Raw genomic sequence first — 26,444 nt, 5'->3', positions numbered from 1 at the left:
AATTTCATTCCATTAAGGGGTAAACGAGCAAAATATATCCGACATATTGAGATCAAAATGAACTTCCAGATTGCTCAGAAAGGTGGTCATAAAAACCCGATCATCACCGGCACACCTATGGAATTCTGTTTATTAATCCATAGAAAACTGACAGCTTTTTGGTCTATACAGTGCGTATCAAAAAAAAAGGTAATCCAACTTTGGAGGGCTACTATCTTATGATTATCAGCTATGGAGAGTGTAATGTTAGTTGAGAGGAAAGGGGAACTCTACCTATTTATGTTGACGAATGTCATGCATGACTGAGCACATGAACTTTAAAGACAACAATGACAAATTGCACGTTTTCCAAGTTTGCACGTTACTGTGAAGGAACAATGCATATCTCACTGCATGGATGAGATCTGTCAATGGAGGTGGTGGAATCATCAGGCCAGCCTGCATGACTGCAGGTTCGTGTTAAGGTTTTCTTCTAACCATTTATGGTTCATAGCCTTCAACATGGCCACGTTGTTGAAAACTTGGTCCTTTCCATAAAGGCTAAACCATTATCCATTTTCTCTCTTCACATTTAAGACATGGTTTGTCGCTGCGAGCTATGTGTTGAATATGAACAGAGAAAATGGATTGTGTGGGTTGACCTCTGTGGGAGTGACTTTAGTTATCCAACAGGTGGCCATCTTAAAGGTTATGAACCAAAAGGTTAGGAAAAAACCCTAAACACAAACCCTAAACACAAGTCTGCATTCGTACAGGCTATAGCCTCTGGCCACTTTCATTGACAGATCTCATCCATGCAGTGAGACATGCATTGTTCCTTCACAATAACACACAAACTTGGAAAAAGTGTAATTTGTCATTGTTGTCTTTAAAGTTCATGTGCTCAGTCATGCATGACATTCATCAACATAAATAGGTATCAATGGAAAGAGGAAGAGTTCCCCTTTCCTCACAACTAACAGTGTGCTCTCAATAGCTGATAATTATGAAATAGTAGCCCTCCAAAGTTGGATTACCTTTTTTTTTTTTTTGATACGCACTGTATTATAGCCAGTTCTCGAACATCCTATGTATACTACCCTCGTGTGGACATGCTCCTACACCATCTCTCATACCATACCCTTATGAGAACATGAGTTCCGAAGTCAGAAATTTTTGGCAAATCAATTCTGCTTTGTCATATAGCAAGTCACATCTCCGAGAAGTACATACTGACATGAAATGACAGGCAAGTGGACCGTTTTGCTGTTTTGTATAACGTATAATAATTCGTGGACATTTCTTGTCCTGCTGCGTAATAACGAACCATCTTCTTCAACTGCTTCCTCCAATTGAGTTTCTTACGCAAGAATTCACCTAGCATTCATCTGTTGTTGCCAGGAAGGACAGACCACAAGGTTTGTGGGTGTTAAGATAATCTTTTGTGAACAAAGTGTGCTGGAATAATGAAACTTTACAGAAACGGCTACAGACCGGTCTAGTGTATCCAGATTTATCGACAATTTTCGTCCTGTGTAGTTATGTATACGTGTATCAACAAACTCTTCCATCCGCTTATACAAAACAGGCTCAATGTATTTCAAAACTTGGAAAGAAACTTGCAAACATTATTTGTTATCATATTTATTCAAAATATATTTTCTTGTGATTGGTTGAAAGAGCTTGCTTCACGTGATTATAGGTATTTTCAGCCATGTCAGAATTTTGGCTTGCTGGACACTGACATTGCGTATACTATCTGCACAGTGGCGTATCTACGGGGGGGCAACGGGGGCACGTGCCCCGGGCGCCACTCCTTGGGGGCGCAAAAAACGAAAAAAAAAAAAAACGAAAAAAAAAAGAAGAAGATGAAGAAGAAGAAGAAAAACTCGTCCGGAAAGGGGGGGGGGGGCAGAAAACCAAATCAAACAAGATATAAAGAAAACATGATGATGACGCGGACAAAATGACAATGTTTATTGTGTTCACACAAGAATTCCATGTTCTGTAAGCTGAAATATAAACATTTTCGGCTCGCTTGCTGCGCTCGCTCGCCAAAATTTATATAAAAAAAGAAAGTAAGAACAAAACGTGGTGATGACGAGGACAAAATGACAATGTCTATTGTGTTCACACATGTCATTTTATATTTAGCAGGAAAAATGCAGCGAATCAAAAAAATCAAAAATCAAAAAAGATAAGAACAAAACGTAATGATGACGCGGAAATATACAAAATTCGGCTCACTCGCTCGTACTAATTTAAAGTATTTTTTTTCAAGTACTCAGTTTGTTGGTATAAATCGTTATCTATAAGGTCGTCACTGTATCTTGATTAAAATTGTAAGATTTAACAAGCAAAAAAATGACAAGAATTCCATGTTTTGTATAAGCTGAAATGCAAAAAATTTTCGGCTCGCTCGCTGCGCTCGCTCGCCAAAATTTATAAAAAAAAAAAAAAATAGAGAGAGATAAGAACAAAACGTGATGATGACGCGGAAATATACAAATTTCAGCTCACTCGCGCGCACTAATTTAGAGTATTTTTTCAAGTCCTCAGTTTGTTGGTATGAATCGTTATCTATAAAGCCGTCACTATATCTTGATTAGAATTGTAAGATTTGATAAGCAAAAAATGACAAGAATTCCATGTTTTGTGACTGTGAGCTGAAATACAAAAATTTTCGGCTCGCTCGCTGCGCTCGCTCGCCAAAATTTATCAAAATTCATTACATTTAAATCACCCTCAAAAGACCCCTTTTAAGTGCTTGAAAAAGCATATCATGTGGACTTTGTTTAAAGTCCCTACCGGGATGGGGTTGGGGTTGAACACTTTATGGGCGCAATTTTCGTGCTTGCCCCGGGCGCCGTTTTCCCTAGATACGCCACTGTATCTGCAAAATACTGTAATGTCATTTTTTATGACGACGTTTTCCAAATAGCATATACTATTTGTGAAATAATATCACAAAGCAATTCTGACATCGCGTGCTGCTTCGTACCGACACTCTGTGAAATTTCTCAAATTTCTATAAAACAATTGTGACATCACAATACAACTCTGACATCGTGCGCTGTTTCATACGGTCAGTTTAGGACGCCTCCACAACATCGCATCCACCACAAGACTTCTCGCCTCACATTCCTTCCTTTTTTTTTTCTGATCCAAAATAGAAAACAAATATACTCTGCCTATAATTTTGGGTTTCTGCTTAAAATCATAATTCTCGGTGCCTCCAATTAACTTCGTGGCTGCGCCCTTCAGTGAACAGTATTTTGGAGTCACCTCTGCCCATAGTTTTAACTAGAGATTCTTAAGGCAAAGTATAATCGTATACTATGTCAGGCAAATTTCAAGAAAACCCAGGAGGGGTTTCTGGTAATCTGGCAAAATTTTTGGTATGGACATAAAATAATGTGTGCACAAAATTAGCGTATTTATTAGCAAACAGAACTCTCCAGACTCAGCTAAAAATTCTGTTCGTGCTTCGTTGCCACTGGAAGAAATAAAAGCAAACATACAAAAAAAATAATGATGTTTGCTAAAATTGTATAACTTTCGTATTGTATGATTATACTTTTTTTGTGCTATTTGTGAGAATATATTTGTGTGGGGAAACTTTAGATTAACGTGATTAAAAATAAGAGTGACAGTGAATGTCAACATGCCATGAAAGTTGGCTTTATTCTCTAACATTTCAAGACACTACGTAATCACAAGGTTTACAAATCTCACGAAATTATTTATGATTGTCAATTCATCGTTTGCTACAGAAAGTAAGGACACGGCTACGACACAATTTGAGTCGCATTTAGCGATTTTTATTCAAAAAAAAAACACACACACAAAGCATAACATATAACTTCCCTTCATTTGTAACAAGTTTAAAATGATATAATTTCAGGAGCTGAATAAGGCATAAGAGTTTGTGTGGGTGATGCTTTCCTATACTCCGAAAATTACAACAACAACAACAACAACAAAATGCTCGTGATCAACATAAGTTTTGGCTCAAAAAAACTCCAGTTTTTGCTTTGAAGACCGATAAGAAAGATTTTATAACTTATGTTTCATTTCTATTTGTGTGTTGTTACTTACAGTTCATTCATAAATGTAATCACATTAGTTCAAAAGGGACACAAATTTCTCATTATACTTGTCTGCAATACACGGATCTTAATTTTCAATCATTTTCGCCGAGTGAGGTTTAGCGGGCACTCTTTTCTATAAATTATCTAATCTAGGTTGCTGTCATGTTATTGTTGATTATTGATTGATAATGATACATAATCAGACACCAGTCATTGGTTGTTTAGTGAGAAAACATTTACATCGCCTGAGAAGAGAATTTGATGTCAGAAACAACCAGAAACGTCCAGCGTAACTCCAATCACAAAATGGAAAGAGAAATTGTTAATTGAATTACAAATTCTGTCGTGGAAAGTCTACAGCAAAATAAAATGATAGTAATGTTAATATTGATAATAATAGTAATAATTATAACGATAATAATAATGATACTGATAATAATAGTAATGTTAATAATGATAATTATAATGATAAAGATTATAATGATAATAATAAATGGCGCTTTCACCTTCTAGAGATCGTATAAAGTTTTCGAAACAATTTTCACGATGCGGTATTTCATGCCACAAAGTTATATATGGTAGGATTACAGTAAATGCATGATTTTGGTTGATGTGGTATCTGCATTCAGAAAAGAAAGTGATCTTTGCATATCAAATACAAAAGATTAAACTGGCGGCAAGAATATGACTTGTTGAAGTTTGTCATGGCGTCCGTCCTGCAAGACGAGAGGCATACGCGTTTCATGCAGGTCGGCAAACTGAGAGAACGCCATTTTGTAACTCTGAACTCTCCTGCGAGCATTTTTTTTTTCAGGAGAGGGCGTCGAGCCGCCTAGGAGATTTGTAACTAATCGCATTCTCGCTACCCATTGAAGTAGGAGTCTATATTGTGGTGTGCCATCACGTTGCTCTTATAAAATCGGAGATGATAAAACGAGGAAAAATGTGCGTGAAGCCGATTTTGTCATTATGATCTTCACAGTTTTTTCTTACTTTATTTTTTTTTATTTTCCTTATAATGAAGTCGGACAAATTGCATCTTAATTTAAAGATTTGCATCTGACAGAATAATTCATATCTGCCATTCCCGAAATATGAATATATATATATATATATATATATATATATATATATATACATATATATTCTCAACATTTTATGGCTTTCGTGGTTGCGCATCATATATGTTTCTGACATTGTTTTCCGCAATTGTTAAACACGGCGCATAACAAGAATAATGCGGAAATTTTTAGGCACGTCCAAAGTATTGATATTCATCATCATGTCCTTCGAGAAAGTAATACAAACAATGCACCACTGAAATCGTCGGGACTGACATGGCGGATCTCTGACTGCAGGGTCACTTCGTTCTCTCAATAATTCGCTGAAGGAATGCTATGTCGATCCTTATCAAGTTCCCGCGAAGAGACGCCATAACGAAACACACTTTGGCTATCGCGAGTCATGCACTGCGCAGATTGTATGTCGGTTAAACGGGAAGGCACCTTTTATCCATCTCAATGGCTCCTAAAATAGATTGCTGTTACCATCTTAGTCGTGGCATTGTCTGCTGGTAAGACGCACGAGCGTCTCACCAGCGCGTCTCAAGTATAAGGACCCTCCGGGGACATCGGATCCTAGGGGACTGTGACAGCGACACGATGTAAGGTCAAGGATCGTTTGTTTGTTCTGTTCATTTTCACAGCCGTCTGCTGTCCTTTACTCTGTTCTATACTGTCAGTACTTCAGAGCATTCCGCACAGTTTTAGCGAACTCTGCAGGATCACATCCACGCACGCGTCAAACATAAACTGGATGTTGCTCAAGTCCGTTGCTATGGTGAAGTGGCGGTAGATTGACCTCGTGTCGCACCTGTTGAGTCGCAGGAATTCTTCCGAGAGAAACTGTCTGGCTTCTTGTACATCGTCGGATCCTACCCAAAACAAGAACAACAACGACAACAACAAAAACCAATAAAAAACAGTGTTAAGTATGGCGCCCAAAGAGAAATGGTATTCGTGGTCTTGGATGTGCTTAGAATCGAATTTGTGCGCCTTAGCTGTTGCTGCGTGTCCGACAGGCCTCGAGTTGGCAGGAATAACCGTTACTAGAATGGATCGAAGAGAAAATGAATAGAGGCACCGAGATTCAATGGCGCCAGTTTAAAGTATTGGCATAAAAACAATCCTTAATACTTCTTCTCTTGTCAGAATCGGAGACATTATGTATATTTCACTGAGAATATCACGATGGCGTCACCCTATGATTATTTTTCTTACTTATACAGTTGTTCTGTGCCTGTTTGGGTGGGGGTATCTTTCTGTCCACTTGTTTTTGTTTTTTTTTTCAGGCCCAATCCTCTCTGATTCTGTGCATTTTCTCATTTTTTCCTGACACGTTTTTATCAAAATCTTCTCCGAATGTCTTCACCTGGAGTGGGGCATCCTTGATATTGCCATCGTTTTATGTTAAGCGCACCTTTCATCATTCTTCTTGTCTCTTCCTGGCATGTGCCTCGTGTTCTTTTAGAGTTCTCTTCAAGATGTTACTGATTACATTTCCTTATTGAAAAAGAGGGCATCCTTCAACCTTCATGTCCTCGCTTTTGCTAGGCCCTGGCACACTTCCTCGCAGAACGTTAAAGGTTAGAGGTATATTGTTCAGGATTTAGACTATTGAATGTTCTCGGCTACTTTCTTCATCTAAGGTAGATGTGTAACTTCCGCACGATTATTCTCTATCTCTCTTTCTCTCTTTTGCATTATGCGTGTATAAATGTTTATATGTGTACATGTATGTGATATGTGTATATATCTTTTCATCTTTTATTGTTTATATATGTATATATGTATATATATATATATATATACATGTATATATATATATATATATATATTCAAATTTTTACATTTATGTTTGCATGAGAGATATGAGATGGCTTTGAAACATAATAAGAGATCATGAAATAAGGCTTTGATTAACGAGGTTTGTCAATGGAATGACAAGTCAAGCAACGCTAAAACTTAATGGTAGCTAGAATTGTCACTATACGTGCTTTTCCCCAACCCCATGATGATGTACGAAAAAGAGAACGCTATAGTTTCAATATGATAAAAGGAATATGGAGTTGAATCGGAAGACCCTGGGAAAGGGTGCATGCTATAACCGCCTTGTGTGAGCCCACCGTGACACCATGAAAACCAATGGATCATCCCCTCCCTCTAAACGCTCACCTGTGTAGCTTGGATGATAGACCGAAAGTGGAACTGTCTGCAGCTTGATTTCAAACAGGTCCATCTTGTTGAAGAGTATGATGAGTGGGGTTCTGCGAAACCAGACGCAGTTACAGATGGACTTGAAAATTTCCTTACTCTCTGAGATTCGACTCTGGATGGAAACCACAATTCGAACAAGACGAAGAATTAAAGAAAAATATAACCGAAGGCGAAAACAGTATGCATCAAAGGGGCAACAAATCTGTATAACCAGTTAAAATTCAGAACAGAATGGTATATCTGTGCACAATACTGAATGAATTCTGATTTTTTTTTTACATTCTTAATGATGATGATAAAGGTAACAACAGCTGCAAAAACATCTTTTATTTACCCACGCAGTATTCTTCAGTTTCGAAACTGTTCCACCAGAGAAACATTTTATTCCTTAAAGGGACTGTGCAGTACTGGTTGAGGTGGGGATTCGTGTTTTGAACATTCCTAAGTGAGATAAGGAGAAACCTCTTATGAAATATGAAATACATGTAGCATGTAATTTTAAGAAGGATTCAACGTTTATTTGATGAAAATTGGTTTTCAAATGGCTTAGATATCCCAAAAAGTGATGAAAATAATAAAGGCGACAGGCCATGCCTTTTATTAGGATCTCTTTATTTCACCTTGTTTTTTGATATCTCAGCTATTTGCAAACCGATTTTCATCAAATTAACGTTTGATACCCCTTAGAATTGCATGCTCTTTGACATCTCATAGAGTGGTTTCTGAATATCTCGCAAAACGTTAAAAGCTAAATCCTCACCTCAACAGAACTGTACATACCCTTTAACCTGATTAGCTGACTATACTTTGGCTTAAATATTCTGTCCAAGAATCAACGCGCAGGGGCGGGGTTCGAACCCCTATCTTCTGCACCAGAGTCTATAGCCCTATCCATTAAACAGCAACAAACCAACATCATACTAAGATATTAAACTACTGGAGTCGTTGTGGCCTAGTGGATAAGATAATGTACTTTCGATCGGAAGGTTCCTAGTTCGGTTCAGCGGCCTGGCAGCAGCGGCTTGGACCGTACAGGCGTTCCTCAGTGAATGGTCCCTCGAAGGGAAATCGTTTCCGTACTAGTCTTATTTATGTAACAAGCATATTTGTGCTCCCCCACACGCACGGACGCACACACACACACACACACACACACACACATACACATACATGAGTGTATCATATCATTTTGCACTCTTCTTCTTCCTCTTTTTCCGGCTACTGCAAACAAGACTCCACAGCTGGGATAGCAGGGGCAAGGTCGCTAGTAGTGCATTAAAACTCTTACTGTATATCAAGAAGCGTTATGGAAAACTCAAGCACACGCAGGAAAAGCTATAATGAAACAAAAGTTACAATATCTACCAGATGACTACCTTACGTTTCAGCCAACGATGAGGACAGTTCTTCCTATAGGGATTTAGGATTCAGCCTGAAGCAAAGTTAAGCTATCAGAAATGTTTCATCATTGTGATTGCCTTGGCGGATTGGTTGCTTTCCAGTACGTCAGATCCTTGTGATACTCGGTATTATTGGAATGGACTTATGTCTGTATCAGCAGAAAGCTAGAGAGACGAGAACCCAGCTACAATCAATACAATGCCGTGATTGCGCTACGCTGATCCACAAAACGGATTCCAGGGATGGGCACTCCCACGCTGAAGTAGCGTTCTCAGTGCTGATTTATTCATCCCTGTAATGACAGTGAACGTGTATAAATGGACGCCCACATTCAACACAGGGGCGTTTGAAGAGGTCAAGGGTCAATGTACCACCCCTCCCCCTCCCCCGCGGTTCCGCGGCCCGTGCAAGAATATTAACCTGAAGTAGCCTATTCAGTTTTCACACTTTATTATAACCCATACATTGTAAGGTACCCAGGACCTCCTGCTTGAAATTCAAGACCCTTATTTAGGGCACCCATACTCACTGGATGAAAATATAATTAAATGAATTTTGTTGAGGACACTTGCGGAGAAAATAATCAGTAACATTTTCAGAGTGAGGATATTTAGTCTTCTCATCCAGAGATAGGAATTTATCGAAATTTTACAAATTTATGATATTTGAATGGATTGTGCGATTTACCTCAATCTTAACTAATGTGTTCTATTAGTAAGTGTGCATTCACGCATTTTACACATACATTTGGGTTTTATTTCTTACAAAAAAAAAAAAGAAGAAGCTTTCTACTAACTTTCCACTAAGCTTTCCACTAAAATCTTTGTTTTTGTTTTTATTTACCGTCTTGTTATCCTCTCGAATCTTCTGGTCGTACGCACTCAAAGCGATTGTAAACATTATCGCTGTGACGTCATCAAAACAATGAATCCATTTCCGCCTCTCGGTCCGTTGACCGCCAACGTCGATCACCCTGTAAAATGAATTTCCAAAAGCAAGAATAGAGAGAGATAAATGAATTACGAGAGAGAGAGAGAGAGAGAGAGAGAAGAGGGGGGGGGGGAGAAAGAGTTTATCCAACAAAATAATCAAGACGTCAAAATATTTTCGTTCCTCTGTAAACAAAAAGGTTAGGATGAACGATAATTTATCGAATGAATAACGGGGAAGGGATTTGGTCTATAATGGGTGATGCGTGAGCTGATGAGCAGCTTAATGCATTCCTGGCGGATATTTTAAGAAATGCGACTGTCGATGAAATCAAATTCACTCGCAAGTTCAAACAAACGATTACCAGTCGAGATAACTGTAAATCATAGTGCTGAGGAGCGATAATTATATGGGAGTGTTTCAAGTGCTCGTACGCAACTATGCGAATTATTTGCGGTAGGGTTATTTTTATTTGTTTGTTTTCACCGATCTCTCGTTATTATCTAGCCACTGTTATTTGATATTATTGTCATGACGATAAAGTTCACTGTCAAGGATGATTATAAGAATTTGAATATATTATGCCAAATAAAAATTACATAACAACCCGAGCAAATGTGTGTGTGTGTGTGTGTCTGTGTCTGTGTGTGTGTGTCTGTGTGCCTGAGACGGGGAAGGAGAAAGAGGAAAAAAGGGGGTCGGGGTGTAGACCGTCCCGTATTTGACTGATCAAAAGAGATCAAATGAAGAACTTATTCAGGACAGATTTCAAGCTGGTATGCATTGCTCCCTCAGGCCCATCACACACTATATTATGAGGAGTCACGGCGCATTGAAGGGCACCTTATCGTGTATGGTAAGGGCACAACCTTTCAATGAATCGCCCAGTAGAGCTTTACCCTCCCCTTTCACGTCCAGCCCTCCAGTGTGGTGTGGTATAACCTAGAGTTCAGAAACCAGGCAATCATACTCAAGGAAACCTCCACTTCAGGATTTTATCAGTTTCATATAGAAAGACAAAAAGATTCCCTGTATAACAATGTAAAAATTATCAAATAGGATAAAAAATAAGGAAATTAAAGGGCTTTTTACACTTGTAATTTTTTGCTTAGCCCCGGACTATCGGTGGGGCTAAGGGGGGGCCTTAGCCCCACCGATAGTACGGGACTATCCTTAGCCCACTTTCTGTTTACACTCGTTTTTGCCAAAGTGGGCTAGCCCCACCGATAGTACGGTACTATCTGGCCCTGCAAAATAGCAGGGGTTAGCACCGCAATTGCGGTGCTAGCACCGCAATTGCGGTGCCAAGCAAGTGAGTGTAAACAGAACGAAAAAATAATCCTGGGCTAAGCGACGGAGACGAAGTGCGACCCTCACTGACCAATCAGAAACGAGGTAATCAAGTGCTGCCGGTGCGTGCGTGTACGTGTACAGTACACAGCGTAATTATGAATATTCATGTGGTTTGGAAAGTCCGGGGCTAAGAAAGACGAGTGTAAAAAGGTCAGTTTTCTCCTTAGCCCCGGACAAGAGATAGTACGGGACTAATTGGCGAGTGTAAAAAGCTGAAAAAATTGGTACGGGACTAACGATAGTCCTGGGTCAGAGAAAGTCCGGGGTTAAGAAACACAAGTGTAAAAAGCCCTTATGACATTCTGAAATGTCCAAATTTTTCGGTAAACACTTCATGAACAGTGGTTACGAATATTCAAATCAGCAAGTTAATGATGTCATGCTCTCACAATGTCTTATTCATTTCACATACAGAAATGACAAAAATTTCATATTTCAGCCCTATAAATATAAATCTTGCCTTACAATCACCCAAAATTAGAAAGAACAAATGTTATCTCTGATATACTTTGGTATTGGAATATGCTTTTATCCGTATCAGCTAAAATTGACAATTTTTCCGAATTTCATATAAAATATACATGAAAAATTGTGAGGGCATGACATCTTCAACTCGTCATTTTGTCATTTTTGGAACGTTCTGTAGATTTTTTTCTCTCTTTCTTTTGTATTTTATCTATTTTGGGGGTGGATTTCCTCTTTAACACCTGCAAATAATCTAATGGACTCGCTCTGGCCCTGTCACACGCCCGCAATATGAATTCAAGTAAAGAAAAATCAAAACCAAGTACACGTAATAAGGGAAATAGATTTGGATTTATATATCTATATATGTATGTATATATATATATATATATATATATATATATATATATATATATATATGGCATTACACTTTGGATAGAATCATGAGGGAATATCAGTGCACAAAATGTCCCCCCCCCCTATGCCTTTCCCCCCTCTTCCTTACCATGCTGTTTAATTGACGCAGGGGCTATATTTGCTTAAGCGCAGATATACATATACAATTTACACAAAAAACAACAACAAGTTGTTTGCTTTAAAGGACACTATTTCAGCAGACAAATCCTCTTTAAAATTCCAGACGGATGGGAAGTAGGATGATTAAAGGTCTTATTAACCTTTGGGAGCAGTGATTTTAAAAGTGTTCAAGATATCACTTTTGATGCATATGATTGTGTCTGTCAGTTGTGTCACAAAACATCCTACCATGTAAAATTTTGCAATAAAGCCTAAAATATAAGGAGATTTCACTATTGCTTTTTAATTAAACCATAACTGTAGACGGCTTAGTCTGGAAACATTTTTTATTATAACTATTGTTCACATTTTGTATATTTAACAATACTTAACATCGATTATACTGGTTCAAATTTTTACACTGGCTGTTTATATCCCTAAGTCACATTTTAGAACTATTTATTCTGGGTATTTGTTTCATCTTCAAATGGTAAATTATATCTTTCAGAATAAAAGCGAGATACGCCTTGAATCATCCGTCTTTTTATATAATATCTTTGTTTTAGTAATATATCAGTGGACACGTGAAATAGGCAACTGTTGTTAGTCCTAAAGCAATTTTTCGGTTAAATTACAGTACGTTGGGGGTAGTTCCTGTACGCTTTAGTGATATATATACAATCGTTCGTCGATAACAAGCGAGCATATCTTTAAGGGCGGGAATGGAATATTTTTACTTACACAAACTTTCGAAACTTCAGGGTGAACCTGGTGACCAGAATTCCAGTGGTTTTGAGCCGAGCTCGGATTATATCTTCATCGGATGGAATGTACCCTTCTTCCGCCAAGCACGATATTTTGTTAAAAAAGCTATTAGAAGCAAATTAATAGAGAAAAAAATAACATTATGTATAGAATCTCCATCGTACATAATAATTATACTTATAATTGTATGAATATGTGTACATTTTTCTTATCAAGCTGGGAATCAAGACGCGATTATTGTGAGTAGGATGATGATAGTTGTATAATCATCATGATACAGGATCACTGTGATGAGTTATTACAAACTGAAGCGTTCAATTTAAAACCTATATAACAAAATCTCGATTCTCTCTACAATTAAGTCGCGGACAAAATTTTGTTTGTATAATCATTGCTTCGGGTGCGAGATCTCTATTCTTCGGGATGGGGGATTTCTGGGGATTACGATGCGAACGACCCTTATTTAGCAGTTCCCCTTTCCACGACCACCTCAGATCGGATTACCATCAGGTAATAAATAGATATGAGCGTTTTGTAAAAACACGTCTTACTGGAAGGACATATATAAGTTTTGTCGGGGGAGGGGGGGGGGTGGTAATCAATCGAATAGAGTTTTTTTTTTGTGTGTGTGTGTGTGTGTGTGTGTGTGTGTGTGTGTTTGTTTTTGTTTTTGTTTTGTTTTTTGCGTGCATGTAACGGTCCGACAAGGCAGTGGTATTTTTTTTTTCTGGTGGTATTTTTTTCTGGAACTCAATTCAGTTCAGTTCAATTCAATTTTTATTTCATTTTTCGACAAGAACATATAGATATCACTTTTTTTTTGGTAACAGAAAATGAGGTGCGTAAAACTATGTAGGATGAAAAGAATTTACAATGATTGTAGCACCTTACGATAAGTATACATAGTCATAAAACTCAAGTGATTAGAAGTAAGTAAACAATATGCAAAATTCGAAAAATGGAGGGACCCACTAAAAAGTCAAAGCTTGTATATAGGAGGTGGGCCCCTCAGAAGATTTTTGCTGTTGGCCTGCAAACAATTCCAGAGAAATCTATGTTGATTCTCAAATTGTCTCTTCGTTGCCCATTTAAACTATTTCTAAATGGACTTATGGAAGAAGGCACATTGTTTCTATAGCTTCCATCACTGATAATTTGGAAAAACGATGAAGTGGAGCGGGGGCGATTTTCTGATTAGGAAATATTTCGTATTTTGTATCTTTCTAGACTGGGTATAAAGAGGGATTTTTGGATTTTCTTAGCTTGATGGGACATAAACCATCATCATCGAGGTCGTACAAAAGCAGTTAATTATGAAACCTGCGATCCCGGGTGCATGGGAACACGTTCACTAGTCATTGTCTGATTTGCAGAGGCGGGGCTCCAGCGCCTTGCTTAGGAGGCGATACTAGGCAAGACGGCGACTCGCCGAAACTCATCAAGGCGGCCCCATCAGGGCGAGAAGGCAACAAAGAGATAAGATGACTTGTCAAAACTCGACTCGGGGCCTTGTGTGGGACGAAAAGGCAAGAAGGCGAGATGGCTACATTTTTAAGGTATCGTACTAGCCAAAACAGAGAGTCAAGTTGCCCTTTCGTCTTAAATAGTCACCTTTTTAGCTGCACGTTTAAATCCTTCCGATCGTCACAAAATCCTGTACCTGATGAGATTGCTAGCAACAGATGCCTTTTCCGAAGATTAGTCAGTTGAAAAAAAAAAAGTTTCGTTATTGCAAAGGTTCGTTGATCCAAAAACTACAAGATTCGTTATTCCGAAGGTTCGTTACGACGCACCTTCTTTTCATTTAAAAAAGAACCTTCGGAATAACGAATCCTATTTCATTTTCGGATTAACGAACCATCGGATTAACGAACGTCATAGCACCAGAGTTTTCCACCCTGCATCGACTTAAAGCAAAGTGATTATGATGCCAGTGTAATGATACACTTACTATTCTGCCGAGTCGTTCAGCTGGTATTCACTCTTCCGCCGGTAACACTCTTGCAGCCCCCTATCGGCCCACAAGCGGGATATGGCCGCTGCGAGTTCACGGGTTATGTTGAGTTCCCCGCTTTCAATCATTTGAGAGCATGCATAAAAGTACGCCACATCAACCTGGAGAAGGTAGAACAATACAGGAAATTTATATGAAAACAACGGTGCTAAGATAGATGAGGATATTGTTTTTGGTCATCACACGATGGTTACAATACTACAGTGATCATCGAAGTAACTTAATGATAGGAAAGAATCACCATAATGATATTAAAGTAAAACTACGTCTGACCATACTGACAGCAATAATAATCACGAAGTTTATAATCATGACGAATATAAAAGTCAAAGCTATATTGTTTGAACAGTTTCTTTGAACAAAATCTAATGTTTCACTTCTTTACTTCTCATCAAAAGTACAATGTGTACTGCTTTTTGGTAACTTGTGTTGACTTCTCTTCCCTTTCATTCATATTTTACGAACGTGATATTGATTATATTGGGGATGGAGAGAAAATAGTATTGGTCTTGAACTTGAAATTGAATATAGTTTGTCATAGGTAGAGATTTTCGTATTCTCCTCACGTCGTTCACTAGGCCTATGGTCTCCGAGTTTAAAGGGATGGTACAGTTTTGGTTGAGATGGGGATTCAGATTTTAAATTTGTGTGAGATTATTACAAACCACATATATGAAATATTAAAAATTATACAATTCTAAGAGGAATTAAAAAAGCAAAATGTAAGAAATCAATATCAAAAAGATATTAAGAGATATTCAAAAACGAAGGGGTCTTAATAAAAGGTGGGAACACACCTTTTGTTAGACCCACTTGTTATGATTTTTTTTTTAAATTCTCAACCATTTTAACACCGATTTTCTTCAAGTAAACTTTTGATTCTTCTTAGAATTGTGCGCTCTTCGATATTTCATATAAGTGGTTTCTAATTATCTCGCAAAAGTTGTAACCTGAATCTCAATCTCAACCAAAATTATATCATCCCTTTAATCCCTTCATAATGTCATGAGCAGAAAATGACCAGATATATAGCTGAAAAGCAAACGGGTGGGGGGCTTGTCAGGTTATCATAACACTTCTGCTATCAAGTATCAAATGGATGGTGCAGTTTCGGTTGAGATCAGACTTCAGTTTTCCATTTTATGATTTTTTTTTAGATAAAGAGAAACCTCTTATGAAATATGAAAAGGCATGTAATTCCAAGAGGAATTTCAAGTTTATTTGATGAAAATCGGTTTTAAAATGGCTGAGACATCCAAAACAAAGCAATCCAATCTTAATAAAAGTTGGGACCCACCTTTTACTGGGATTGCTTTGTCTTACTTTATTTGTGTATATCTCGATCTGCCATTTCAAAACAGATTTTCATCAAATAAACTTTTAATTCCTCTTAGAATTGTATGTTCTTTCATTTCATTTCATAAAGTGGTTTCTAAGTATCTCACAAAAAGTTGAAACCTGAATATTCATCTCAGCCAAAACTATACCATCCCTTTAATAACGTCACAATGTCATGAACAGAAAATGACAGGATATAATATATGGCAGAAGAGCAAACGGGTGGCCAGCTTGTCAGGTTATCATAACACTTTTGCTATCAAGTATCAAAGGGATGGTACAGTTTCGGTTGAGATGAGACTTCAGTTCTCCATTTTTTATGATTTTTTTAGATGATGAGAAGCCTCTAATGAAACATGAAAAGGCATGTAATTCTAAGAGGAATTCAAAGTTTATTTGATGAAAATCGGTTTTGAAATGGTTGAGATATCCAAAACAAAGCAAAATAAAACAAAACAAAATGAGCAGATATATAGCTGAAGAGCAAACGGGTGGCCAGCTTGTCAGGTTATCATAACACTTCTGCTATCAAGTACTAGTATCAAGTCACATCCCCCACCTTTCGCTCTTTGTGGGCGAAGTCGATGTCCAGTTTCTCCATGGCATCGAGAATGGCATGGACGGATTCGATCACGTTCGAGTTGACGATAGCGCGGTACATGTGCCTCTCATCCGGCGTGAACCCTTGCTGATGAATCAGCCTGTAATTTCATTTCGGAATATCGATTCATAGATCGATCATTATTACCACGTATCGTATGATCTGAAAAATCTACACAGCTTGAAAGCATATAGATTACAATGCAGGCAGTGCATGAGACGAAAGGCAGGCAGTACATGAGACGAAAGACAGGAGTAAAGTTCATGTGGGGTTGTCACGGACCTCTTATTTGCATACAATAACGGTGAGTTCTCCAGATGTTTCAAGTGGTTGACGGAATCATTTTGCATTTCATTCAATTCTATTTCAACTCAACACGGTGATCAAATATAACTTGCTTAAGGCCTGAGGCGCCATGTCTGAAGGTGTAAACGTAGATTAAGATAGCAAAGATATAACAAGGAATAACACTTTAAAGAGAACGCTGCACAAAATTGAGGAACAATAAAAAAAAAATACATCTTACATGAAGGGTCATACGCGTTAAAATGGCAAGCATATTTCATCGACATCGTTGTACATTACATAGTTATCTGAAATCATGCAACGAAAATTTAACCATGCTAGAAGTGGATTACAGAGACAAACAAGGAGGAGGAGGAGGAGGAGGAGGAAGAGGAGAAGCAGTGCTCACTTAACAAAAAGAAAGTATGAGGAAAGCGGTCCTAATTTTTTTTTTCAAACCATTCCGACTGAATATGAAATATATATACTCTGCACAGTACACGGTAATTTACAAATTAGACACGATACCGAAGTTCTTTCTCTGTTTGTTCATGAAAACCAAGTCTTGTTTCAAACATTTGGTCTCTTTCAGAGGTGCATTTCGATCGATTTCAGATAAACTGTTGATGTATATTTGTCTCCCTTGTATTCATGTATTATTTGTACATTAGTTACTAATCAAACGTCACACCTGTTACACAATATTCGCAAAAAGTATCAAATACCAGCCAGAGATTATAAAAAACCCAAACAAACAAACATATAAAACACGTCAGAGCGAAGCATTATTTTGTTCTCCCATGGTCAGGAAATAAGAATAATAATGATAACAATAATGACATAGATTTAAGATATCATAAGATTTAAGATATCATAAGATTTGTCAAGAAAATTAGCCATAACGGCCATTTTTCAAAATGGCCACCATTTAGTACTATACTTTGAACCATACATCTTACACTAAACCATATCATTAGACTAGTAAGAAACGGCCATTTTGGAAAATGGCTGCCACAGCACTTCTGGTAGGGGACACCCATTGGCTCAATTACTTAGAAAATATCAGTCTACATGTTAGGCAAATTTGGTGCTTTTTTTACAAAAATGAACAATATTGTACTTAATGTTGCTACTATTTATATATAGGAGAACATTTCAGAGTAAACAATAACAAGCGATATGAACAAATAGAACGATGATGTTTCGTGCAATCGATAGATTTCGTTTGTTTGTTTGTTTGTTTGTTTGTATTCTACACAATTAAAAAAACCCTGAGCGTCTGGTAATATTATTGTGCGACGGCTGCGGGAATGTGATACGGGAAAGCAATACGTAATAGAATTAGGACCCTCACTGCACATAAACATGATGCGTCCAGACATCAGTGTAGTGCGGTGTGCATAGCTGTGGCCTTTTTGTTGGTCACATTGCAAAAAACGGCTAAATTAATGTCCTCTTCCACGCGAGTCATCGATTCTAGGCCTATACCTTCTTATGACTTCGTATCAAATGTATCATCCTTGCTTGCAAGTATGACCAACTGTGGCAAGCTTAAAGGAACTATGCAATGCAAATGTACGTTGATTCGTGATATCCTATAAACATGAATTATGTGGCAAAATGAATATCTAAATACGTGCTACACCTGTATACATTTCATAATAATTATTCTTCTACTTCTTTTCTTCATATTAATTGGATACGCCCACAAAAAAAAGCCAAATTTCCAAACCAAGATTCTGCCAGTGATGTCATCTGTCAATCATTGCTTAAGTACAAAAATTATCACCAAAAAACATTACAGGGAAACATGAAAGTTATGCTTGGTCTACATTATAGGGGAGAGTGATTCCAATGTCTTTTGTTAATCATAATGCTTTACTAGCGATTGACAGATGATTTCACTGGCTAGTTTTGGAATTGTTGTTTTTGTTGAAGTATCAAAGCAATCTGAAGAAAAAAGGTAAGAAAAATATCATAAAGGAAATTTAACATATTTAGATATTCTTTCGGCCACAGGATGTTATAAACCAACACATACAAGTCATCAAACAGTTGCACTGTATATTTCCTTTAAACTTTCTGATATCCGCGCCGTTGAATATTTAGATATTCTTTCGGCCACGTAGGTGAGGATCAGGATGTTATAAACATGATAAACCAATACATATACAAGTCATCATAAGTTGCACTGTATAGTTTCTTTAAACTTTCTGATATCCGCGCCGTTGACACCTGAGGGTCCGTATTCAATATACTCTGAAGTCAGTTAACTTAAGTCGGAGTGCATATTTCATACCAATTTTGTTCGATAAGAACATGTTTATCTTTTATTTCAAAATGGTCGAGCGACTTTTCTTTGGCCAGACGACGACTAAAACAGAAAAGATCCTTGACTTTCTATAATGTCTGGAAAGACCAGCCGCGTCTCGCGCAGAGCCGGCAGCCACTATGAATTCTTCATTATGGCAATTTGAGTGTCACGGAGACAATCACACCGCAGGTAAAAACGATCATATTCCGCATATAGACAATATTCGTAAACATGTTGGAAACCAGCAAGAAAGGCATCTCAAGAGCCAAACAGACGAAAAGTAAATTTCTTGGCCAAGGAGAAGATGGCTGTTATCCTATACAAAAGAGAGCAAGAAGCACGATGAAATGTTGAGATCGCCGTTCGGCTCAGAGATGGCACGGAGGGTTATCGCAGCGAAGATAAATGGTGCAAACCCGATGGTATGAAAATTAACGCTATTAGACATTTTTTTTTAGAATAAATAACATAACCTTGAAAATACAGTGAAACATACTCTTCAAAAAAAAAAAAGAAAAGAAGTTTTGGAAATAACAAATGGTCCGATCCTTTCTGTAGGATATAAATATTGTAGTATGTTACTTTCCTTTTCTTTTCTTATTTTGTTCCATCCGCAGTGCCAGTGGTTAGCATAAGGCAAAACTTTAAGGCGGCGTTAAAGCTGACGCTGTGTAGTGAATAGTTGGATATGGACTACTTTTTGGGGCGTTGTCGATATAACATTGCCCCACCGGAGGGATTTCAACTCCATGCAACGAGCTTGCACTAAGGGTCAAATTGCATGGAGTTGAGATCCCGAGGGGCAATAATTTCAACGCTGCCCAAAACAAAATTAGTCATTATCTGTTTTATAATTATACAGAATAGAACTACAGTAAATGAAATCCTACTTGGTGCGGTGGCGATGGCGCTAGCTGGTTCACACATTAGGCGCTGTCAAAGACGTTTTCACTGCGATCACATCGGTCACGGTCATCATGATTGTTATGATTGTCCTCTCGCGCTATGGAAGGCAAGCAATTATTAGAGTACATACACACGTCCACGACTGTACATTCCGCGTAAAACACACACCAAAAAAAAAAAGGAAAAAAAAAAAGGAGTTTAGTGCTATGGAGCGGTTTGGCATTATGAGGCTGCTGGCAAGCGTTGAATCATGCCCCTAATTTCCACAAATAAGAATCGAGGATTCACCAAGTGAGATATACAACGAGAAATATTTTACGGTCTATACACTGTATATCGCAGATAAATAGGCACGCAATGTATCACTGTGAGTGCACCGATGTACGTATTTTGACTGCTTTAGTATATTTAGAAGTCACACCCCGTAAGAATTCAATATAATTGGACTGATCTTGGATGATTCAGTTCAAATTTTAGTGCGTCCCATGGTGGCATCATCAATGCGCGATGCGATAACTAATGTTTGCTTCATACACGTCGGCATGTCGTCATGATGGTTTACATGCATTGTGTGACTATGACAGATATCATAATGTTTGTAAGCATGTCCATAATTAATATGCGCTGTACTATTGTAGTAGAAAGAAACAGACGTATAAGATTGGAAAATAGTTAGCTCGAATTTGTTGCCGACACGCCCATGATCAGCATAATACCGTATGTCAATATATATATATATATATATATATATATATATATTATATATATATATATATATATATATATATATAGATATAGATATATATTTATTGGGACCCTCTGCAATGATAAGTTGAAAAATAGGGCATCAATCAAAATACAATGTCAGGGTATGAAACTATAACTTATTACCCATATCTTACAGAAACCCCCATCCGATTTGCTTCAGCGGTCAAAGAGAAATGAGGATCATTGTAGAGCATGTCAGGAATCCCTTCCCTCCAAGTTCTGTCCATTGTGTTCTCACATTAATATGCAGTTCCAAGAGCATCCAAGTGCTTAACATGGAAGAAACAGACCCATGGCAAGCTTAGAAACGATCACATTCCTCGAATTGAATGAGGTTTTCTGCACAATATAGGTAAGATGTTATATTTTTGGACCCTGAAATAACATTCAGACAGTTTAATCATATTGAAAGTTATCAATGCGGAAATCCTGTTGTATTTTTTATTTTTTTTTATTTTATTTTTTTTTTTTTTTGGGGGGGGGGGACATACTGTATTACATCGTAAGGTGGTCGCTTGTCATCCACAGGTAAATCAGCGTCACACTCAGACATGTGCAGCTACTTTGCAATGTTGTGGAGAAAGACACAGCTTGCGATGACTTTGCTAGTATATCCTTTGTGGGACTTGATAATCGGAGCTCACCATGCATACAATGGAGCCACCTTTTCAGTCGACCTATCCCCTTTCTATCGAACAGGGTGCTTTCTTATGAGCCCGAAAGGATTGTGGTCTGATAAATAGGGTGAGAAGCCATCTCTTCGAGGGATAACCTCGATCTCCCAGAATAATTCTCTTCAAAATTCTCGATCACAATCAAGCCGACTTCCGAGCGGAACGCGAAAATCATGAACCGAATGTTTGGGCTATGGAATCGTTTCCAATTAGCAAAGCATTCTCCGTTTTCAGCTGGAGCTTGAATTCTCAATTGGTCGCCGTCATTTACGCCTTTTTCATCTGAAAAATCTCTTTCTTTCCTCACCAATAAGATGAACATTTTTTAAAGACATTTTTCAGATGTCTAAAAAGGGCATCTCATACCTGGCCGACAGTTCGTGAGGAGGAGGACGGGGAGGCACTGAGGGTATTATTGCCATCTGTCCGCTGGAAGAACCCTGTAGCATCTAATAAGCAAACCTGCACAGAATTTCGCCCACGGGTGAAATCGGGTTATCCCTTTGTGCCCGCGATGATATTTCGTGATAAACAACATCCGTGATGTACAAAACGCCCTCCTTGTCGAATCTCCGGCAGAATTCTCCATTAATTCACCATTACAATAATCAGGTAATGGATAACCATGCACACAATTAAATTTGGTGGTCAAAAATACATGTATCTCTTTGATTATTTTAAAAACGACGGATCACACCTGCCACGTTGTATAGTTATCTTTAGAAATTAAGCGTTATTTTGGTGTGCTTAAACGTATAAGATAAGCAGTTTAGATAAATCAGTTTGTGTAAGAAAAGACGTCTCGAATTGAAAACATCTAGACAGAGTAAAAACATTAAATCTTTTTCTTACACTAAGTCAAAATTCTGTTACTCATACTCTGTAAAAAGCCATTAAACCACTTTCGTAAAGACAAAGCCATTAAACCACTATCGTAAAGACAAAACCATCAAGTGAAACGGGGAACCGATTTATCTTTTAATCTGCAAGATTCTTTGTTATTGAAAGCTCGTTTCTTTTGATTTATAGATCATCATTCAATAGAAAATATAATTCGTGATTTTCAATTCAAATTCGTGATTTTCAATTCAAGTTCGCTCATAAAAAACCGTTACCCAACATTATCTGTGTAAAATAGATATAATAACTCTTCAACTTGTAACTTTTGTGAATCTCATCCACAAACGTTAAAACACTTTTTTTATTGAAATGTGGCCATATGTCAACATTTGGTAGAAAGTATTTCCTTGACTCAAAGCAAAATAATGATGTTTGTCACTCTATGTTTACAGATGAGGAAATAGGTTTCGGGACATGCATGTTGAAACATGACATTTCATAAATACGCCTACATTCATTATGCAAAATGATTTATATTTCCATGTAAAACCAAAGATCCCATTCCTAATCTAAACTCTTCTTCACTCTCTATGACGCATTTGGGGGAAAAACACAACCCAGAACGTATCATAGCAAAAGAAAAAAAGAAATTGCCTTGAATTTAACGAGAACAAAAAAAAAAGCAAACTCTAAATTCTAGGTTTCAATGTTAATTTCATTTTCTTCAGAGTTGTATTCTTCCTTATTACGCATGTATCTCTTTTATGAAGCAACATGTAAAATCTTGGAAATGAATTTTGAAAAAAAAAAAAAGATTCAGCGTTAGCAAAATGAATTATTTTGAATGCTACTGTGGGATAGTCATTTGCCGTGAGTCAGAGATAAGACAAATGACTCAGAATTGCAGCATGCCTATGTGGTGTATTGAATACGGCCCCATGCAGGATATCTAAAGCAGGGGCGGATCCAGAAATTCCGTAAAGGGGAGGCGCCTTTGCAAAATTGAAGGGGGGGGGGCGCACGCACCTCCATTTTTACTTTTTATTTCTTTTGTTTTAACCAAAAATAATGAGGGGGCGCGCGCGCGGTGCGCCCCCTCTGGATCCGCCACTGTAAAGTGACTTTCTTCATGAAAGTGAAGCTACGTTTTGATCATGACGCAACGGAAAAATGTATATAATAGATATCCGTTTAGTCACAAAATGCAAAATAACAGCAGCAGAATCACACACACACACACACACACACACACACACACAAAATCAAACACATCCACAAACGAAAAAGAAAAAGCAGCGTTTGGAGTCTGAAGCAATGGTCACAACAGTGGAATTAACAGCAAGAAGCCAGGTGAAACGGGTAGTGCTGCATGCAACACAACACTTTCAATGACTTTTAGCAGAAACAGTGAAATTGTATATATATATATATATATATATGTATATCATAGAGAGAGAGAGAGATAGAGAGTAAATTGGTATTGACAGCATGAACTTGAGTTCTATCCAATTATATATTATTGTATACATATATATGGTAAAGTTAGGATAGAAGAATGCATTGAATGAAAATTAGTTTTCATTCAAAATCCAAATTTTTTGGGGGACCTCCCCCTTCGTCAGGGATGAAAGACATCCCTGATGTTCAACATCATGAATAATCAATCTATCATTCTGACAAAGGGGACCCCCCCAAAAAAAAAAATAAAATTGAATTTTGAATAAAAACCAATTGGCATTTAATACATTATTCTATCCTAATTTTACTAATTCTATTACCATTACTGCCAATAAGCGGATCTAATGATATATATAATATAAATCAATGAAAACGATGACTATGCAAGACAGAGAAACGACATCTGAAATCCACACGTTGACATTTTGCCCGCCACGTTTGCCCACACAACCATATACATGCACCAGATATACTACTCACTCGGGTGCTCACCTTAGCTGCTTTGCGATTGTACTTTTGCCCGACTCGCCTGCTCCTGCATAATGTGGAAGAGACAGGATATCATGATTATTGGTGGTCTACGAGGAAAATAATTTCACTGAAAAAAAAAAAACCCGCAAGGCACTGATATCGCAATGTCGAAAGCATCGTCGAGTAGGAGTGCTCCCTATGCATATCAGGATGTGCCGTGTTGAAGAGAGTTTAGGGACCTTGCAGGAACATTATGATAATTCTTGCGTGTCAGGGCTCTTTCTTAAAATATGGCGATAGTAAATTTTGCATCAGTCATGTCAGTATGTATTAAATATGTTTTGAGTCAAAACTTTCACCCACGAATTCCAATTATAAAGAGTATTTGATATTGAGAAATGAAATTCTTTTCAAGGCGATGCTAGTAACCTTTTCATAATGAAAAATTATGTATCCGTTCACATTTAAATGAAATCTAAAATCAAGGATTGCCCAAGTTCAGCATAAAAACAACAACCCAGTATTAAACTGAGATGGAAGAAGTAAACGCATATGTGACATCAAGATTTCAAAACGTATGCGTAGTCCGACCTTCATAAACAAAGCAAAAATTAGATCAGCAACGTTATTGTAATTCATTGTGAGTATTTTAACAGCACATCAAGAAACACAAAGGTCAACTTAGAATCCCCTGTGAGGATTTTTTTATTTTGCAAATTAACAGTTGATGATAATCATAACGACGGTGATGAATAGAACACTAATAAGTAATTGGAGTGATGATGAATTCTGAATAAGAAAGTAAATAAATAGGTAAATATAATAATTAATGAATAAATCAAAATATAAATGATCAAAGCTTTTGCAAAAAAAGTCTGAATGATGCTTGGAGCAGTGACTTTATTTTTTTTTCTTTAATGAAAACAATTTTTTAAATTGAATTTTGTTCTAGATAATTATGGTATTCATTTATTCAGAGCTCCTTACCCATACAGGGTAACCCGTCAAAAGTCAAGATACTGTCATTCTAGGGGGCCTTGCAACATGACAACAAACTTACAATTAATTCAAAATACACAAAATATCAAATGAAGGACATCCAGTTGTAAATAGCAATATAAAAATCAAAGGGCGAGTCGTGTGTAAATAACGAAAATTAAGTCATTGAAAATAAAAAAAAGTACGTTTTTATGATTATTATGTAAAAGGGAGCCATACCCCAATATATTTAACATATGTGGTTTGAGATTCCTAACACTCTTAGAATGTGTGATATGACCTGGCAATTCATTTCATAATTGAATATGCAATCATGAATGTTTCCATAATCATTTCATTAGGCCCTGCAGTAATCAGTGTGGGCGTATTTTGGTACCGCATCTTCGAAATTCATTGTTACTCAACTAGATAAGAAAAATTATAATAATTTAAGATTACTTCTCATGTCTAAAAATACGTGACAGAAAATAAAGTGAGATGGAAATCGAATTACCTTTAACAATTTTAACTGCAATGAAGTTTGGGTCGAGGAATTTACGAGGGTCGTGTTAAGTACTTAACATATGATACCCTGAGCAATGGTCGTGTTTGTCTCTTATGTTTACACATGTTATTACACCTTTTTCTGTCAAGTGTTGTGCACCATGTATCAGTAATGCCATTTCTGCAATCACTTTGGCACCTGGCTAGCTCTCTTTACATTTTCTCTTCATTTACAGCATGATACATAATGAACTTCTTTGTATTGATTTCTGTCAGTATTGCACTATCTAGATTCAGAACTTTTAGGTCATCTCTGAATTCAACGATCCCACATCGTCACACGAATTTATTGTTCATCGTAAGGAAACTCACAGGTGTCAAGCGGAGACTGACGACGCGACGGCATGATATACATGTACATCTAATCTCTCTCTCTCCCTTCCTCTGTCTGTCTGTCTGTCTGTCTGTCTGTCTGTCCGTTCCTCTCTCCCTCTCATCGCCCTCTCTCCCTCTCATCG

At 37.4% G+C, this 26,444-nt stretch overlaps 1 protein-coding gene across 1 annotated transcript in view; it reads right to left on the bottom strand.

Annotated features, from left to right (window-relative positions):
* Window positions 1-5,238: 5,238 nt before the first annotated feature.
* LOC140241004 (guanine nucleotide-binding protein G(i) subunit alpha-like) overlaps window positions 5,239-26,444 on the bottom strand; it is a 44,100-nt gene continuing 22,894 nt past the window's right edge. Inside the window, exons 2-8 of the mRNA XM_072320780.1 lie at window positions 24,466-24,508; window positions 16,687-16,828; window positions 14,727-14,890; window positions 12,752-12,880; window positions 9,590-9,719; window positions 7,304-7,457; window positions 5,239-6,003 (exon numbers count right to left, since the gene is read on the bottom strand). Coding sequence (XP_072176881.1) covers window positions 5,816-6,003; window positions 7,304-7,457; window positions 9,590-9,719; window positions 12,752-12,880; window positions 14,727-14,890; window positions 16,687-16,828; window positions 24,466-24,508 — 950 coding nt within the window. The 3' untranslated portion in view covers window positions 5,239-5,815. The remainder of the gene's footprint in view (window positions 6,004-7,303; window positions 7,458-9,589; window positions 9,720-12,751; window positions 12,881-14,726; window positions 14,891-16,686; window positions 16,829-24,465; window positions 24,509-26,444) is intronic.

The sequence above is a fragment of the Diadema setosum genome, chromosome 17 (genome assembly GCF_964275005.1).
Source record: "Diadema setosum chromosome 17, eeDiaSeto1, whole genome shotgun sequence".
Lineage (NCBI taxonomy): Eukaryota > Metazoa > Echinodermata > Echinoidea > Diadematoida > Diadematidae > Diadema > Diadema setosum.
The sequence above is the reverse complement of the archived record's forward strand: the minus strand, read 5'-3'. Positions and strand labels throughout refer to the sequence as shown.